The sequence below is a fragment of the Mycteria americana genome, chromosome 7 (assembly GCF_035582795.1).
Source record: "Mycteria americana isolate JAX WOST 10 ecotype Jacksonville Zoo and Gardens chromosome 7, USCA_MyAme_1.0, whole genome shotgun sequence".
In the NCBI taxonomy this organism is placed as follows: Eukaryota; Metazoa; Chordata; class Aves; order Ciconiiformes; family Ciconiidae; genus Mycteria; species Mycteria americana.
Genome location: NC_134371.1, coordinates 48969002 through 48989317, shown reverse-complemented (window position 1 = coordinate 48989317; position 20316 = coordinate 48969002). Strand labels below are relative to the sequence as shown.

The following is a 20316-nucleotide window of genomic DNA, read 5'->3' as shown; positions in this document are numbered from 1 at the left end:
AATAAGTGTCTGGCACCTGGCTCCAAAATTATCTAACTGCTGGCACAGTTTCACAATATTGAGACAAATACTCTTGATGAACACAGTCCAAGAGGTAGTAGATAACAGACTTTGGTGAGAACTCTTGCCCATGCACTGAGCTTTTCTAATTTTAAAAAATAACACCCAAAAGCCAGAAAAAAAAAGAATCTAGCAAAAATTCTCAACATCTAAAAAGTGTAGTAATTTTGATCTGAAAATGGTGAGGGGAAGAGAAAAGAATGAATTCAAAACTGCCTTCTAAAAGTATCGATGCGCATTTCAAAAGATAAAGTTACTTCAGGCTGAAATATTCCAGATAAGGTTCTTATAATAGGGAATTCATACAGGTTTTAAGTTGTTCTCATTTTGTTTTTGCAAAAATGAGGATGCCATTATGCAAAGTTTCCAAGCTCCACACTTTACTCTACAGACACACCTCGTTAGGAAGATGGGCTGTAATATGACCAGAGATCAACTGATTTTAGTCTTCTCATCTCTGAGTGTTACTTGAAAAAGGTTGTTGTTACATGTAATTATTTCATTAGGGATTTTGAAAAAGAACTTTACATCAAAATTTTTCTTTTTTCAGGTGCTTAGCTTCAACTTTTAAAATACCATAATACTTGCAAAGCAAAGACAAGCTGTCCAAAGCCCTACCATTTATCTTTCCTATTAGAAGATTGATTCCATACAGGACGTTCAGCTCTGCACTCAGCTGTATCAAGGAAGTCTTCTGTTGGACTTCAAGTGATACATGTGAAAAAGACTGTGGTTCCTTATGGCCTGGCCTTGGTAAGCCCCTTTGTTTCTTGCCTGTCCAAGAAAACAGTACTTTGTTCTGTCTATTGAGGGAGATTGGTTTCTTAACCCTTCTGTGCATGTTGAAAACATTATTCCTTGATAAGCACAATACCAATGCTTATGATACCCATACCAACAATCATTTCCGACAGCAATGTTACTTTATGCTTTAAACCTTAGGTGATCTACACGACTGTACTTTTCTACCCAGGATGAACATTCAATTGCAAAATTCAACATAAACGGTCTTTCATTCCTGTTTGAATAAAAACTGATCACATAAAAGGCATCTCTTAAAGATTCTGGTCACAAAGCAGTGGTTTTACAGTCAGTATATGACTGGAGCCAACTGTTCTCAGAGGCTCAGAGGAAGGAGAATATCTGAATTTCCTGCTTTTCACACTGTCTTACTTCTCACTTCTACTCAAGGCCAGCCACATTTTGCAGATACATTATTCCTGAGATCAGTTCAAGGAAAGCCACTTTCACTGCAATGCCATCGTCATCAAACAACTGAAACTGAAGGACCAAACACTGTACCAGTATAAGCACCCTGTGTTTTAATATAACTATGAGAAAAACAGGCTGCACATATGATTAATACCTGTAAGATTCCACAAAAATTGTCTTCTGGATTTTTGTGGCAAAATATGTGTGTCTGCAAAACATACACACGTAATCGTTTTTTACTTATGCTTGTTACTGTCAATTAGTATTTTATTCATAATGATAAATTTAAGTAGACAACTCAATAAAACAATTCTACACTTTTTTATTAAAAATTATCTTCACAATAAAATAGCTTTCTTTCAAAGCACATAACTAGCTCCACTCCTATTATAATGGCCTCTGTATAAGCATCTCTTTCTTTACAATTATTTTAGGCTACAGTATAATTGCCAACCCACCCAAGACATTAAGGTCATTATCCTTTTCCAGCTGAAATCAAAGGTAACATCCCCACTAAATTCAACAGGGGCTGGAATAGTCGTGAAAATCTATGGCACTCTAGATTAAGAGCAATACTTCAGTCAAAGTGGGGAAATGGATCTTAGCTATGAATGCCATCCCAAGAAGATAATAAAACAAAACTAGGAAGCCAAGCCAATTTTACACAGGAGAAGTACTAAATATTTGGGAAAGGGGTTTAACAGGTCAGATAAATCAGAAAGAAAAGTCCAAAACTGTAATGCCCACTCCTAAGCATATTACCTTAAAGTCATTCTTCTTATATAATACTTTATAGTCTTCACATTGTGAGCATTACTGCAAAGGATCCAGGTGTCATTAAAAATGAGTTAAAAACACTTCAAAAGCCATTGCATGGGAAGCATCTGATCTAGAACTATAACTTTATTCTGAGCTGTCACACATCGGTGTTACTTGTGCGTAATATGCATACATTGACCTTGTGCGTACATTCAGCATAAAACCAGCAGTAAAACTACTGAGTAACAAACCCTGACAGTATTAATCCACATTCCTGGTGCCTGTGAAAGCCAGGAAACAAATGACCAACTAAAAGCTTTCAAAGAAAAGTAGAGACTGTATTGACACCTCAGTGATACAGTCAAAGGGAATGAAACTGTGGCTCTACCAAAGTTAACTTCTGAAGCTTCACTGACTTCAGGCAGAGCCATGATGTTATTGCTGGAATGGTCACTAGAGATGCTGGTCAGTGAGAAAGGATCAGAAAGAAAAAGAGATCAGAAGTCCCTCTTCCAGACACACTCCAAACAACTAGTAAGGCCAGATACAAAACAATGTGTGACCATTCACCTGCAGCTCTTTCCTCAGACTTGAAAGCTGTAATTTCACAGTGTGCAATTACTTCTCCTTAAGAATGCTATTATAATAAATTAATTTACTGAAGTGATGTTTATTAGAAACAGAATCTTAATGAAGGCGTAGAAGTGGGAGCAGAGAACTGTTTATGAGCATCAGAAGTTGTAATAATTACTTTCCTCTTCTCTTCACAATGCAATGGTAGTGAATTAGCCAGCCAGCTTTTTCACAGAACATTGCATAGCAGTAGCATATCCCATTTGTCTTTCTTTGACAGCTATACATGTAGAAAGACCATTTCAATAATGATTCTGTATATCCTGTAGATCAAATATGGGGCATTTACTTTATGGTTTTCTGCAAATACGATTTGTACCACTCTTGTCACTCCTTCAACTCTGCTACACAATGCCTATTTTACTGCTCCTGCCACAAATCCAGATGGCTGCAGATGTGCAGCTGGCAACACTCTGTTGTCTGACCCTGTTTAGGAGTTTACACAATGCAGTGCTTGAATTAAGAGGAAGTCCCAAGTGCCCTCATTAGCACAGCAGCCAATGAGCTGAAACAGGAGCAGCAAGAGTGGGAAATTTCAGCAGAAAATTCCTAGTACAGGAAATGCCTACAAGACAGAGGGGAGATTGTATACTTTGCTGTGAAGACAGCAGAGTATAAAAACAGCTCTTTTAGGAATGTAATGGTATTCTGAAAACTAATTGCGAAGTCTATAGGCCAAAGTAAGCCCAGCTACTCTTCTTCAATATGTGACTGTATCTCCTGCCACTCATAAAACAGGGCATAATGGTTTACCTTAACAAGGATCACCTGCTTTGCATAAAACTGTAAAATAATAGTAAACATGTTGCTGGCTTTATCAAGTATCTTCAAAAAAGCTCAAGTGGTGAGAGGAGTGTTTTAAGGATGAATGAGTCTATTTAAAAATTTTAGATCTTGTGAAGCTTTGACATTGGCTGTCTTCAACGCAGACTTTGTAAGAGCTGGCATTTGGTCTTCTCTGTGAAGACGATAAAGGGGTATTAGATAAAATACATAATTGTTATGTACATGTATGAACATATATTGTGTTTTTAATCAGTGTTGGATGTAATTTCTCATTTGAGCAACTTAAGTTATTACTAGAAAGACTATTACTAGAGTTATTACTAGAGTTGTTACTAGAAAGAGTTCAAAGTATGCTGTGTTGAAAGGTGCTTTCACACATTCGGTGATATGATAACCTTTTTAGCTATTCTGGTGTAGTGAACTAATTCTTTCAGGCATTACTTTTTTGCCATTGGCATTCAAGGTTAAAAACACATGTGAACTAAACTATGGATACAAATCAACCATGTAAACACAACTACTTTCTGGCAGCATGTTGTGCCTACACACTCACATATGCAAATATATTGAGTTTTTTAAAGAAATAGTCTCTGCCTTATGATTTCCTTGTACTTCTAATCACACAACAATCACAATCAATTCATACACAAAAGAAATACTGAGTAAAACTGCGATACTGACTCTTAAAATGAATGTGGTTCCATAAAAAGATTCTGTCAGCACCACACTCATTCACATACACTATTCCATCTCAGGAAAGCCTTGCTATTTCAAGTAGCACTGAAGCATGTGATTAAACCCCACCAATACCAAGATAATGAATTAACAATTAGTACATACGTAGCTCTTGTATCATTCTTTTCACACACAAATCTCCTAGTGGTTTACGGAGAAGCCTAGGTTCACAATTACCACTTGACAGCTAGGCAGTAAAGGCTAAATGTACCTCCTGCTTGAGGGGCCAGATCCGTTCATCAAGGCAAAGCCTGATAGAGCTCACAACCCAGCCCCGTACATTCATTCTGCCAGCTGCAGATGTCCACAGACTACTTATATACCCCAGGGCCAGTCTGCGTACAGATCTCATCTGGCTTTGCTAAACGCTCTGGAAAGAGTCCCCGTGACTGACTGAAGCACTGACTTCAGTCAAGCGTGAGCACTTGGCAAGGAGGGCAAAGAGGACCATCGTAACAGCCGGACCGTCCTCATCACCATTCACATGAGCGTGCTTATGGCCTACAGTACAATGCAGCACAAGCTCCTCATTCCTCCCTCGGGCCTCTCGGGCGCTCAGACTCATGTCTGTACGCTTTGAATGCATGATGGCAGCAGCCTCAAGCCTGGCCTCATGGCAGAGCCCAGATACACCCCAACAGGTCCAAGGACACACCCCATAGGGACAGGAGAGGCAGAAACTGAGCAGTGGAGAGGCTCTAGACACCAAGCTCAATCTATGTAAGTATGATCAAACTACTATTAAGTATGCGCTGAACCTTGGGCATGTCCACACGTTGCTCTGCATAGAGATGAACTTGTGCACAGAGCCATGCACTTCTGCAAACAGGGAGGTCAGACTTCAGACATCGGCCAGGAGCAGTGTGACCATGTGAGGTCCCCACTTGTCAGCAGAGCTATGTTATGGGCGGTCTGTGCACCCACTCTGTCAGACCCAAAAAGGTAACATGTATTGGCCTACGTCTTAATTAAAGCAGGTCAAGCTCAAATACTTTACCTCATGCTCCCCACAGGCTGCAAGTTGCACATGGTTGGTTACTGCAGCTCAGCTGACCTGTGATTAACAAATCTTTAAGCAGAATTAATTCAGTCATGTCTGAGCCCTAAATTGCTATGGACAGGTCACAGAAATCCCTATTACTACCCAAAATAACTATACTGGGAAGCTGAGTTCCACTTACTGATTCTAATATGCAATACTTGATTTATAAAGAGGCAAACTAAAAATTGACCAAAGAAAGTCCTCATAATATTATTCAGAGTTTGAATGACAAAAAAAAAAAAAAAGTATGACTCAGATCCCTTTTAGAAACAGCATGAAACCTACCAGCCTAAAACAATGGGTGTTTCAAAATGTTATGTAGAGAAAGAAAAAAAGAATCAGAACAGCAGGATACTGTTGGGCTGACTTCTGTTCTTGATAGCTTTTTTTTTTATTATTTAGAAAACAAAAAACTTTAGTTTAGGAATTAATGCCTTCATACATACTCCTTAACCCTACATGGGTGAGAGGCAAGAAGTAATATCTGCAGAGAAGGAAAAATACTATTTGTAAAGAAGAAAGCCCTTAAAACATAGCTATATTACATTTATAATTGGTTGTACTTTAATAAGTATATAAGGTTAATGAAACATAGCAGCCTTCCAGTACCTGAAGGGGGCCTACACGAAAGCTGGAGAGGGACTTTTTACAAGGGCGTGTAGTGATAGGACAAGGGGTAATGGCTTTAAACTGAAAGAGGGTAGATTTACATTAGATGTAAGGAAGAAATTCTTCACTATGAGGGTGTGAGGCACTGGAACAGGTTGCCCAGAGAAGTTGTGGATGCCCCATCCCTGGAAGTGTTCAAGGCCAGGCTGGATGGGGCTTTGAGCAACCTGGTCTAGTGGAAGGTGTCCCTGCCCATGGCAGGGGGGTTGGAACTACATGATCTTCAGGGTCCCTTCCAGCCCAAACCATTCTATGATTCTATGAAATTTTCATATAAATATATAATGTATAATAATTATACAATAGATAATTATGATACATTTATACAATACATGCAAAATTACAGATGACAGTGCATGTTGTCCAGAATGGTAAGCAGAGTTGGAATCCACAGCCTACTGAGTTTTCACCCAGCATAACCAGAGGGGTTTTTTTAATTTTTTTAGGGTGCCTCGTACCCCAGGAAATACCATCCACGATTGAGAGTCACTTGTGAAGCGGTACTGAACAATGGGTTAGATTAACAGTAGTTTAAAAAAAAAAATCTTTATATGATAATTTTTCTACTCCAGATTTCTTAATGCTTTACATTGAAAATAAATATATTCCCACCTGCAGGTGAATAGAAGTGATTTTAGCAAAGCCAGGTTGCTGATCAGAGATAACAACTGCTATAACTTTTGCTTTCCTAGTCCCTCTCCAATACCATGTTCACTGTACTATGCGTGAATATTAAGGACTAGCATGTTTACAATGGATATTCCTCATTAAAACAGCATGTCACATGTACATGTTTTCTGAGTGCTGGAGATGTGGTATATCCACCTCAGCTAGGCTTTTATTTGCAATCCATGAGGTACCACACCTCAACTAAATAAGAACCATTTATGATGAAAGCTGGGCCATCACTCACTTCAATGTATCAGAGATGCTGCAAGAGCACTGTAAAGCTTTTTAAACATCACACTGCTTTTAAGGCTGAAAAACACAGCTAAAGCTACTTATGATTTACTTTGGCTGTCATTTATGATGTATCATATGGACACCCATCTCCTCAATCCTGCATTACGTACAGTGAGCAAGAATTGTTTGGTTGAGAAACTGATGATTACTTCAAGCCTACTATTTCAGATTACAAACAATGCATACAAATCCCTAATCGTGCAGGATTAGTTGGATTAACAAATTCTCACTTAAACATAAGTGCATCGTTTATAGGACAAGCAGGCATTCAGCTGTTGCAAACAGAACCCCATCCGCCTTGTTCACATCTGCTTGCCACTTTACTTCCAGAGACATCAAGGGATGAAGCATATGGCCTCAATATTGTTAGTGTTTGCAAATAGCATGCATAGCAAGCACAGCAGAAATTATACATTCACCTGGAAGTACAAACATAACTTCTGCAGGCACAGTTCATGTAAGCCATCACAGCACAAGAGGAAGACAGATAAAGAAGAATTCCCAAGAAAACCCACAACGGTTCTGAATCTTTTATTGTTTCTCCTGGTTACAGCTCTGTTGGACTAGTGGTTTTATGCTGGTATAAAAACAGCATCAGACTATCAAACCATGTATTTGTCTTGCTATGTGTCCCAACAGGCCAATACTGACATCTGGTACACAAAGTTACTGCAGACCTTAACAGCGTGATTTATTTTTTATTCTTAAGTAAAGTTGCAATGCAATTATCCCTTCACAAAGTAAGAGCATGACATAAATTGTCCCTTAGCTTTAACATCTCCTGCTGGCATTCCCCCCTTCCAAAAAGGTGGCTTTCTGAAATCCCCAGCATTTACACATTTAAAAAAAAGCATCAAGTTTTACATGTCTCCCCCCCCCCCCCCCAAAAATGTGAGAATGGAAGAGGAAAAGTATCAAGGAAAAGAAGTTGCAGCCGTGCACACAGGTTGAAACAGAACTATGAAAAGAGAGACCAAATGAGCCCTTCAAGAACAACATGATCACAGAGTACACAAAGTATTCTGGCAATTCATTCTACATGTAGAGTCTTAACAGCTGTCAAATGGGCCAACAAGAAAAGGACACATGAATAAGCTTTAGCTAATCAAAGATATTCCAGGATTATTGAAATAGGTCATATATCAAGAAGCTAAAGAGAGTTTCTCATACAAGTAAAACCATTTCCATTTGATTTCAGAGGCTAAGTTTAGTCTACCCAATTCATATGAGTCTGGATGTACAATGCTAATCTTCTGTTGCGTTACCATTGTCATTTCAAAAACAGCACTGGGAGATGTTCAAATATTGCAGCTACCTAGCAAAAAAGCTTATTGCTCCCAAAAAAGAGCACCAGGACAGACTGAACACTTTGCTGGGTGATTCCTCTAACTTGCTCTAGAAGATGTACATAAAATGAACTCTTGAATACCTCACTACATACTCTTAGAATTTTTTGCCCTGTAACACAGAGCTGCTGGCAACTGTGCATCCTTGCATTATTTATCAAGTTTCCTTGATTTCTTTCTGGCAGAAGTGACAAAACAGCTTAGTCTCCTTCAGGACGCATAGAGGCCACTTCGACTTCGAGTAGGAGAGCAGGAGAAAAGTCTGTTTGATTCTGCCCCTGTGCTTTAGTTTTTTCCAATAGTATCAAAGTCTCCGTAGAAGCTGAAGTGACTCAGTACCAGCCATGAAGTAGAAAAATAATCAGCCTAAAATAGATGGAAGAAACATTTGTGCAGGTAGTGCTTTTTCTGACTAAGGTCAGGAATGAAAAGCATCTAGAGTTCTCAGGTATGAGGTAAATTTACAGATTCCTGGCACAGCAAATTCACAGAGGGCGTTTCCAGAAATACTTCTTTTTCAGAACTTTAATTCTAAATTGTGTTTTTCCTTAAGTTATAACAAACAGATAACAGAATATTTTCATGTCCCAGATATGGATCACAATCCAGGACTCTTTGTCATGCACAGCACTAAGTTGTATCAGAGTAGAATAGTTTCAGTGAACTACAGGTTAACTAAAAGCTACTCTGACAAGAGCATTTTGAAAACTCAGCTTGATAAAATCCGATCAGTCCCTGATGCCACAGCACACGTAACCATAGGTGCCAGAAGGAAAATGGGGACTAGCAGGTTCAGAAAGGAAGAGTGAGATAGACCTAGCTGATGGGACTGGGTGTGCTATGTGCTGGAAACAAGCGGTGCAGCTCCTTCAGGTCTCTGCATATCCTTCAACTACTCTTGAGCTGCTCAGACCTGGAACTATTAAGAGATCAGCAGAGACATTGAAGAAGAGAGACTTATGACACCTGTGCTGATCCTTCAAAAGGTAGCTTCTCTTTCTCATTATTCACAGAATGATCTTGGTTTTTCTTAAGGCATCAGGATACAGCAAATTCGATACATGAACAGTGATTTGTATCTCTCACTTTCCAGTCTTTTTTGCCAGGTTTCAAAATTCCTTCCTCAAGAGATCAGAAAGGAGAAAGTTACTGACTCAAGCTAAGCTGAAGGTAGAATGCCTGATTTTTTACATCCATTCCCTGTTTGGGATGTGCCAATTTAAAGATTTATCCCATCTACTAAAAAAAAAAAAAAAAAAGGAATACAATACTTCATGTCTGAATTGCAGATATTTTTTCAACGATGATATTAAGAGGATTATCCTAAAACAAATTAGTCTTTAATTGGTTTACCCAGAAAATATGAATATGCTAGGAATTCATCTAGGCAAATAGAACAGTGTATGTTTTATGAATAAGTACTGTAATCATCCGCTTGTTACTTGGAAATAAAAACAAACAACATTTGCATAATAAAACTGTTTACACATCTTAATGAAAGTGTGTCATTATCTCCTCCTGGCTTTTATACAACCGTCAGCATACATCTTAGGTCCAATACATTGAGTTTTACACCAATTATTGCTTAAACAGTTTTGTTATTTTAAGTAATCCATATTAGTGTGTGGACTCATTAAAAGAATCCCTGAGTGCAGTTAATAGTATTTTAGAGAGGTTAAAATCATTAAGATCTACCAGAAAGAAATAATGCAGAACTGATCACTCTTCAGATTCTGCAAACATGAGAAACTAGCCTCACAGTTCTACAGATCATTTCTACTGGAAGCTAAAGGATTAGACTGACGTATATTTCCCAAGCTACATCTGTCATAACAAGTCTAAAAAAGCATCCAGCCCACTGAGCAAGAACTGGCACTTTAGGAAATGGCTTAAATAGCACTGAGCTCTCAACTAGCACTTTTATGCTTATTACAGATTTGAATAGACTCAAATCAAGAGCGTATTTCTTGTCACCTTCACATTTGACTTAAAGAAAAAAAAAAAAAAAGAAAGAGTGTATTGAGAATTCCTCAGCATACCAGAGATTTCTGGATATTAGTGCTACAGACAGTAAAAGGATGGGAGCGCAGAGCCAGCAGTACTCTTTCAACCCTAAGTCACACAGACAAATGGGAGGAAAGGAGCCCACAGGGGCACGGCCTCTGCCGGAGTCCCATTCTTCCATCACAGGATCTCATACTTAGGGCTTTTACATTCTTCCGATTGCAATTTCAACCTCATCTACATTTTGTAGAACATTTTACTGTTAGTCTGCCTAATGCTCCTTATGCAAACACATCTACTCACTCAAAGCATTACTTTACCTGTGCCTAGAGGTATGACTTCAGAGACCTTCCACAAGTAATAGTCCAACATTGGAATGGACCATACATTTTGTTATATGTTAAGCTGCAGTTGTTTTCAGCCTTTCTTTAAAAACAAAAACAAACAAACCCGAACATTTGGGCCCTCAAAATTCTCCAGGGGAAGAACTCATAAACTACAGATTTAACAGATAAGGAATGGTGCATACACCCTTTAGAGATAATCCACAGAACACAGAAAACCAATGTTGTAATGTATCCTGCTTCATTTTATGGAACCTGCATAAAAGCTGGGAAACCAACTGGAAAAAGGGAAAGGAAGTTCTTCTCATCCTACAGAACGGCTGCTGGATTCCTCTACAGGTTTCCTACAATTGCTGTTATACCTATGAATCATAGAATGGTTTGGGTTGGAAGGGACCTTAAAGATCATCTAGTTCAACCCCCCTGCCACGGTCAGGGACACTTTCCACTAGACCAGGTTGGTCAAAGCCCCATCCAACCTGGCCTTGAACACTTCCAGGGAGGGGGCATCCACAACTTCTCTGGGCAACAATGAAGTTGCAGGGACTTCAAGCAGATATGTCTATTAGTGGACAATAAATCGATTACTGTTGAAGTGAACAGCACAACAATTTGACTTCCTACTAGCTCCTACATGACCTAGGAGATATTGTAGAATAGAATAGTTCAGTTGGAAGGGACCTACAACAATCATCTAGTCCAACTGCCTGACCATTTCAGGGCTGACCAAATACTTGGTTAATGTAAATACTTGACAAAAGACTGTAGATATACAAACCCAGTAAGTCCCAAGTGCAGAGTACAAACCCCCCTTCCTTCAGTCACAGTTTCCCTTTCCCGTACCAGAGCACCTGCAAGTCAAGCATTACAGCAGAGCAAGCAGTCTCTGCTTCTGCCCTGGGACTCCATTTCCCAGATCAGACTCCTGAGGACCTGTGACCTGATGGCCAGCAGCATCTGTCCTTGGATGGCATGGGGGCAGATGGTATGGGGAAGCAGATGGACTCAGGAATGGAAGCCTGGCAGCAATGCTGCACTAGGAATCTATTAGCAGGAAGTAGCATTTTAAAGACTAACCTGAAAGTTGTCAGGATTAACATAGTGCTCACAGGTACATCCCTGTCAAATGACCCAGCTCATTATTTACATCTCAGCACATGCATGTTGCTGCCCTGTGACCAGACACGCAGCTCTACCGCATGGCTTGACACTCAGGTCTGCTACTGCAGCTCTGATCTGGCATAGGAGTTTTGGATGAGCAGCCATGTGACAGCCTCACAGCAGGAAGAGACCCATTGCTGATGAGATACTCATCAAGACAGATCCTTTACTGATGGCACTTTACTTTTTCAGGTTTTTAATAGCAGGCATGTGGGAAGGGGAAAGTCACTGGAAAAACTCATTTATTCTCCGATTTTAGAGCAACTTCATTAAAACTCAATTCAACGGAGCCATTGATTGAGTCACATTAAGAGAACGTGGGTTACCTTGAAGCACCCTATGGCTCCAATTCAACAAGCCCCATCCCTCAAAAAAAACCAGTTACCCTGAACACCAAGGTAAAGACTCTTTGTTGCTCTATCTCAAAACACCAGAAACAGCATTAACTCCACACACCAAACTAACAGAAAGGAAAAAAAAAAAGGATTTTTTTTTTTAAACTTTCACAGATCACAGTATTTAATAAACTATACTCTATGACAATAGTGATTTTGAAAAAAAAAAAAAGAGTACAATTTAATTCATAGAAATCCATTTCCTTCACTCGTCTACATTTGTATCTTTACAGGCAGAAATATGGCTTTGTTACATGATTCATTTTTATATTTCATTTATAGAAAAAACAAAAATTACACAGAACATCTATGTTCAAACTGTCATAGACGAGAAAGAAATGAAACAGAAGAGAATCTAATTCATCTCTGAAATCTTGGGAAGGAAGTTCAACTACTGCTAAAAGCATACGAGCTGCTTTGGTGAAGAAATACTACCTTCACCACCTCTTTCAATGAAAAGAACAAGCAAAGGCAATGTCCATATCCCGCACAACTGAGTGTTTACATGGGATAGCTCTTGCTAAGTCCAGAGGATCGCCCAGGAAGAATCAGAACACAATTCTGTCTGAAGCCTGAAAAATGTTGCCTTTATGTAATAATGCTAATGATTAGACTTAATGCTGTTGAAGTCACAACATTCCCAGGGGCTGAATTCTCCATTTAATAAAATAAAATTAAAAAAAAAAAAATATTGCAACACAGGCATCTGCAATGTTGTTTTTCATTCCCTGACCTCCCATTGCATGTCATTTGCCTGAGAGACTGGTGACTGGGAGACGAGGCACAGTTAAATATCATTAAATTCTATTATTAGCTTTCTAGCAAGGCTAATTACAAGACTGCCAACCCAAAATGTCATGGTGATTTCTCTGACGTAATCATCTAGCACCCAGGAAATGAATGGAAACTACCAATCCATTTTGCTGACACATGTTAGGAAAAAGAGACGCTCATAATGAATATCTGACATAATCTTTATTACTTCCTGAGCCAAACAAAAGAAATAGAATTAAAAGCAAAACAAACATCACATGCAAACAACAGAAAAACATCACCAACAAAAAAACCTCTTTAAAATCTCAATGGCATTTGGGGGTTCAAAAGAGCAAACAAACAAACAGGTAAATAAAATGGTCAACTAATTGATGTTAAAACAAAAAGGGAAACGAAACCCAAAGGCTACATGACATGTTTTGCCAAATGATGTAGTTCAATCCCTACAAAAAAAGAACTAAGTCTCAAATACTAAGGCTGAGCCTGACCATGAGGTTTTATGTTGGGTACCATCTGAGACCTCATGGTGCTACAATGCAGAAGGGAATTGTGTCTGGGATTACCATAGTATCACCCTGATGAAGCTTTCTCTTCTCATATTTTTTATATTTTCCTGAAAAGGAATTAATCTGTGAAACTAATAATTACTATCTTAAGATGCCTCTCCTTATTGTAATTTTTCTTTATTCTAATGCTTACAGCTGATTAAAATAAACTGTTTACAAGGAGTTTCTGTATGTGTAACTGTGCATGCACCCTGGTAAGTCTATGTATAATCCATCCCCAATGGTCACATACTCCCATCTCGTTCCCTCTCAGCCTTTGCTCCACAGCACGGTCAGGGATTATTAAATGATGCTAATGGCCTTGTTATCTGGCAACACAAATAGTACATTCAGCAACTTGAAGGGAAGATATGTCACTGCTTTTCCCTCTTCGCTGTTTTCCAAAAAGCCCCAAGAAAATCAATGAAATAAATCTCATTTTGGATACACCTATTGAAACCTGACTGACAGAAGATCACATGCAATTAGAGACACAGAGGTTTAGTTAGCACGCACATCAGGAACTGTGACATACGGAGACAACTAAACCAAGCAGAACTGCTCCCTGTTCCTTGCACGTACCAGTTTACTTTCAGAAAAATGAACTGTCAGAGGGGTCTTCTAATTAGTACTGAGTGAAATTATTAGTAAGTGGCTGCTAACAAGCGGGTTTCCCTCAGGTAGCCCATCTACCTGCGAGCGACACACCTTTTGAAAAATACAAGATGATTTTACCGAAAGGAGCCGAACGGGGCTGGCAATACAGGCACTGGCAGTTACATAAACCGCTGCTAAAAATAAACTTCAGAGGCGCGGGGTGGGCAGCGGCTGGGGCAGGGGCCGGGGTCGGGGCCGGGGCCGAGCCCGGCAGCGCTGCCCGCCGAGGCCCGCGGGGCCGAGCTGCAGCCCCGCAGCGCCGGGAACGCGGGGGGTCCCCGCCCGCCGGGCCCACCCCAGAGCCACCCCGCCGGCAGCGCCGCTCCGGCCGGGGCCCGCGGCGAGGCCCGGCCCGGTCCAGCCCAACAAGTTGGCAGAGTGGGGGCGCGGCGGCCCCTGCTTACCACCAGCACGGGCACGCCTGCGGTCAGCGAGTAGAGGAGCACCGGCGGCACGGCGCTGCGGTCCTCCGGGCCTGGGTAGGGCTTTCGGTACGCGCCCTCGTAGCAGAAGAAGCCTTGCACGTTGACCGTGAAGGTGTCCGTGTACTCGAAATAATAAGCCAGCATCACGGTCCCTGCCATGATCACCATCTGGAAGTAAAGCATGCTGGTGAGCGGAGAGGGCACTCGCATGTACGTGGGCTCCGGCGGCCGCGGCAGCCCCCCTCCCCGGCGGCGCGCTCCGCCCGCTCCCCGGCGGCATCCACCGCGGGCGGAGGCGGCTCGGCAGCGGCCAGCAGCGTGGTCAGGCCCGCGGGGCGGGGAGGGCGGTCAGGGCAGGGCAGGGCAGGGCAGGGCAGGGCTGGGCAGGCGGGGGCCCGGCCCGCCGCTCCGGCACCGGCTCCAGCGCGGGCGCCGGCTCGTGCAGCGGGCGGGCGGGCGGAGCGCGGCGGCGAGAGGGGGCGGCTTGGCCCCGCCCCGCCCCGCCCCGCCCGCCCGGGGAGCAGCAGCCGCGCCGGACCCCGGCCCGGGCGGGGAGGAGGGAGGGGGCGGCGGGGGGAGGCTCCGCACCGGCGGCGAAGGCCAATCTGACAGTTCCCCGGCGCCGGGAGGGCTCCCACGGCACGGTCCCGCGGTTCACTAGTAAGTGAACCCTCCCCGCCTTCCCCCCGCCTCCTGCGGGGCGGGGGGTGCCGCGGGTCCCTCTCTCCGCGCCGACACGCACACCTGTGTGACGGGCGTGCACACGCAGGGCAGCTCCCGCAGCTGCCCGCCGCCCCGCCCCGCCCCGTCCCGTCCCCGCACGGAGCCGCCGCGACGCGCCGGGCGCTCGGCACTGCGCGGCCCCGCGGCGGCCCCGACCCCGCCAGCAACCGCAGGTCGGACGTGCCCGCGCAGGCAAGCCGGTCGCCGCTATTTGCCGGGGTGGTAAAGGCCCCAAAATGGAAACACACCCTCTTATGCGTACGGATAGCTATCAAAGCAATTAACGCTTCAAGTTTTCGTTTAGCAGCTATAAAGAAAATGGGGAGCTGGACAGGAAGCTATCCTCGCCCAAGGAAGAGAAGAGTCCGCTCCAGTGCTGGGAGAAATCATACATATATGAACACGAAAGAGTTCCACTTAAAAATACATATATAGCACATACACGAACACTTAAGAATAGACAACCCAGTGCTGGTACAGATTCACGTGTGTGCGGGCCCTCGTCTGGATTCCCAAAGCCAACAGATAAAAAGATAAAAAGTTACTTAAAGGTACTCCCCCCTACCCCAAAATCTTATATGCCTGGGAAACAGTTTTTAAAGGGATGTCTTAGCCTTAAAGATTCTCCTTGGCTTACTTCGTAAAGGCTGTTAGAAATAACAAATGAGATTTGATCACCCTGTTTTGTAATGTGTGATCATTCCTCTAGTGTTGTACTTTGGCTTTAACTGTTCGGTTTCCTCCCCTTTCTGGAGAATTTTGTTCATATTCAGTGATGTTAGTCTCCGTGCATTTATTTTTAATCAGCCCTTGAAGAACACACTCTTCATGCCTGGATTCCACATCCAGTCTATTTTTATGTGTTCTTAACATACTCCCCAGAAGAATCTAAATCATGTCATTCTCATTGCACTCACCAGACTTGGCTGGATAGCTCCCTACCTTTGTGAAAAATATGTAGTGAGACATGAGACATCTTGTGGTGAATTCTGCCTAGCACAGAGTTTATTTTCCCCATGTCTTTAGCACAGTCCAATATCCATTACCATGCACATAAAAATCTCAATTTCATCCTGGAGATTGCATACAAATACCCGCTTTGTTAGGATAGAAGGCCTGATCCAAAGACCAAAGTCAACAGCAGGACTGCAATGAGCACTAGACTCAGCTCGTCGGCTCTATTTGAGTGGATGCCCCAGAGAAACACTGGTGGCATATTTCTTTCAAAGATTGGCATTGGGGGAAATCAACCTTTTTCCAGTAACCAGCTAATAAAATGCTCCTGCATTTTGCTATTATGAGCCAACTTCTATTTATAGATTACCAATGGAGTTATTGCATATAGGAGTTAGAGGAAAAAAAAGTCCTGTTTTTACAAAACTTTTCTGAAGCTACTATCAAAATCTCTGAAGGATTTTGGATCATAGATTTTGGAAAGAATCTCCATAGGTCACATAGGCCAACCACCTGCTCAACACAGGTGCCATTAGATCAGGTTGCTCAGTCTAGTCAACTGTCTCGAAGGATGGAGATTCCACAACCACTCTAGACAACCTGTGCCAGTGTCCAACCACTGACACATAAAACATTTTTTCCTTATATTAAGCTAGAATTTTCTGCGTTCCATCCTGGGCCTGCTGCCTCTCCTCCTGTCACTGGGAACCTGGCGAGAAGAATCTCGCTCTCCCTTCTCTACACCGCACCATGAGGTAGATGTAAACAATAGTAAGAAATCCCTTGGTCTTCTCTCGTTAAGGCTAAACAAAATTAATAACATTTCTGGTCGTACAGGAATACATCTGTATCCTGAGTGCTCAGTCTTTTCTGCTGATCCACAAATGCTAGCAAGTATATATTGGCTGCCATTAAATGAAGCATAAGACTATTAAAGGAATTATTAAGGGGCATTACAATGAAGAGAGTTTGTCTTTATGCTTTTCTCTTACTCTACAACGAAGACACTATTTAGGCTTTAATATGTAGCTTCCAATCATTTAAAAACATGGTGTGTGTCCTGGTTTCAGCTGAGATAGAGTTAATTTTCTTTATAGTGGCTGGTATAGGGCTATGTTTTGGATTTGTGCTGAAAACAGTGTTCATAATACAGGGATGTTTTAGTTGTTGCTGCACCAGTCAAGGACTTTTCAGCTTCCCGTGCTCTGCCAGGTGCACAAGAAGCTGGGAGGGAGCACAGCCAGGAGAGTTGATCCAAACTGGCCAAAGGTCTATTCCATACCACATGACGTCATGCTCAGTATATAAAGCTGGGGAAGAGGAAGGAAGGGGGGACATTCGGAGTGATGGCATTTGTCTTCCCAAGGAACCATTATGTGTGAGGGAGCCCTGCTTTCCTGGAGATGGCTGAACACCTGCCTGCCCACGGGAAGTAGTGAATTAATTCCTTGCTTTGCTTCACTCGCGTGCGTGGCTTTTGCTTTACCTATTAAACTGTTTTTATCTCAACCCTCGAGTTTTCTTACTTTTGCTCTTCCGATTCTCTCCCCCATCCCACCGGGGGGGACTGAGCGAGCGGCTGCATGGTGCTTAGTTGCTGGCTGGGGCTAAACCACGACAGTCCTTTTTGGCGCCCAACGTGGGGCTCGAAGGGTTTGAGATAATGACAGATTTGATTGGAATGTGCTAGATAGAATTTATAGCTGTTATTGCTGTTTATCTATTGATCAGCAGGCTTCTGTGCTTGCCATGGGGCTTGCTTGCCTTACTGTATGTTAGAGTCTAGGGCTCGTTAGTGGATGCTTTTTGCTTTCACTGCTTGCCGTGCTGCTGTACTGCTGATCACCTTACTCTGCTGTGCCTGGGAACATTTTGATAACAGCAATGGCCATACGCCTGGGCTGGCAGATGGCCAGGGCATCGCTGCTGTTTCTGTGCTGCTGTACTGGACAGGCTGGAACTCCGGTGTGAACTCGAGTCGAAGGGACTGTGACCTGTGGATGAATCCACGTGGGAGCAGGACACCCCGAAGCATCTGTGCCCATGGATTAGCCCATGCCAGAGCAGGTATATCTTGAAATGTCTGTAGCCATGGTTATGTCTGTGCCACAGCAGGTATACCTCTGAAGGAATTGTGGCCCAAGGATAAGTCCATGCTGGATAAGGTGCACCTCAAAGCATCTGTGGCTGTGGACGAAGTCCATGCTGCAGCAGGTACACCTTGAAGCATCAGTGGCTGTGCATGAGGCCATGTTGGAGCAAGTTTACTTCTGAAGGTACTACATTCTGTGGATAAGTCCAAGCTGGAGCAGGGGGAAAGGGGAGGACTTCATTGCAATGTTAAACCTGATGGTCTGGTCCAAAGGGACCAGGGGTGGAGATTGTAATGGAAATACCTTTAAATTGTTGTATCCCGGGATTTGAGTTGCATGTTGTAGGAATTACTATAGCAGGAACCCCTTGTTGCTAGCCAGGCTAGGAGCAAGGGGAGGAGTTTATTGCAATGTTAAACCCTATAACCTGGCCCAAAAGGACCAGGGGTGGACATTGTGGGACATAGCCCCATACCAGCCACTATAAAGAAAATTAACTCTATCTCAGCTGAAACCAGGACAGTGTGCAACAGGCCAGAATAAATCTATTAGCTACAATACTCACTTGTATTATTTGGTTCAATATAGTGCCCATGCTTCAAAAACTACAGGTGGACTGGCCATTTAATAGAGTTACAAACCAGAGAAAACAGGTTTTGTATTTAAAGAGGAGTTTTAAAGTCAGCTTCATTGGTAGTCACCACAGAGTTAGCTCAGAGTGATCTGAGTCAACTCAGGTCACTGATGAAAAAAACTAAAACATGAAAATGTCAGGCTCTGTTTTTCATTCCAAAAAAATGGTACTACACAGGCAAATTGATTGATTGTCAACTTGATGCTTCACTGAGGAATTAAGGGAATTAATTATCCACTTTCTCCAACCTCCAGTTTTTAGAGTAAAGATCATTAGGTGAGAAAAGTAGTCAGGTCACCTTATTGAATAGGAAGAGGCTCAACTACAGAGTAGATGACCAGATGCCCCAAAACTTTAAAGCAGAAGGTATATAAAAATGTCAGTGATTTTTTTTCTTTGAAAGCTCTGTCAACTTATGACTGTTTCTGAAAATAATGATGAACTGTGTATTTATTTTTATACAGGTAAGGCCTGCTCTGGCACTGTCATCCTTTCTCAGCCCCTTCCTCTTCTCCCATTTTGAAGATTTTTTTTTCCTTAGAACAAGTCTGAAAGGCTTGGTTTCTTGCAGCTGATAAAGTTAAGTTAAAATCTGGATTGTCTTCTGTCTGACTTGCACCAGCTGAAAAACATATGCTTGCTTCTGTTCTCCTCTTAGAAGTTGACTGTTGCACTATGTAGACTACTATTTGGTAGAATAATGAAGGGTAGAAATGCTTAGGCATGCGTAGGTAAGACAGGTCCAAGCTCTGCAAGATGCGTAGAAAATTACAAAAGCAAAAAGACAATAATACCAAATATTGCTTTATTTTAATACTCATAAACAAATTCCCATTATTGCAGACATACTTTATAAGCATGGCCTGCACTCCAGTGGCTTGTCTTCATGAATATGCAGTTAGCTGATCAAGTAAAACCAGAGCTATACTTTTTATTGTAATGAACATGGCGTTTATTGGCTGCACAGTTGAATATGCAAACGTATTAAATCAAACAAATAGAAGCACAAGAACACAATCCCCAGTGACTAATGCAGCCAGCTAAATATGTTCTGCAACCACAGTATTCCCTGCTGATTTATATCAGTGATATGCAATGACAGCAGAATGGCAGAGAAAAGCCCAGAACCAACGATTTTTGTTTCAGAAGGCTATTGGTAAAATTGTCAGTTGAAACTCAGATGACAGACAGACTGTTCTTGAAACTAACTTTCTTGGGAATAGTGCCACTGATCTCAGAGCAGGAGTTCCCCTGATAGTCCTCATAGATTTATCCTGTTCTTTTCATTTGCTCCCTAATTTTAAGTGAAATACCAGCTCAAGAGACACAAAGAGAAACCTTAGCTGCACTGTTTTGCAATGCTTTGAAATCATGACCTTCATTACAGGGAGATATTTCCAAT

The 20316-nt window shown here is 42.2% G+C and overlaps 1 protein-coding gene across 2 annotated transcripts in view; it reads right to left on the bottom strand.

Moving 5' to 3' along the window:
• PLPPR5 (phospholipid phosphatase related 5) overlaps nt 1–20316 on the bottom strand; it is a 65785-nt gene that overhangs the window by 29914 nt on the left and 15555 nt on the right. The window contains exon 3 of one of the 2 annotated variants that reach the window (XM_075508297.1): nt 14490–14678. In XM_075508297.1, the coding sequence (XP_075364412.1) occupies nt 14490–14678 (189 nt within the window). Of the gene's footprint in view, nt 1–14489; nt 14792–20316 lie in introns of those variants that run through there. The other variant, XM_075508298.1, reaches the window with a different exon arrangement.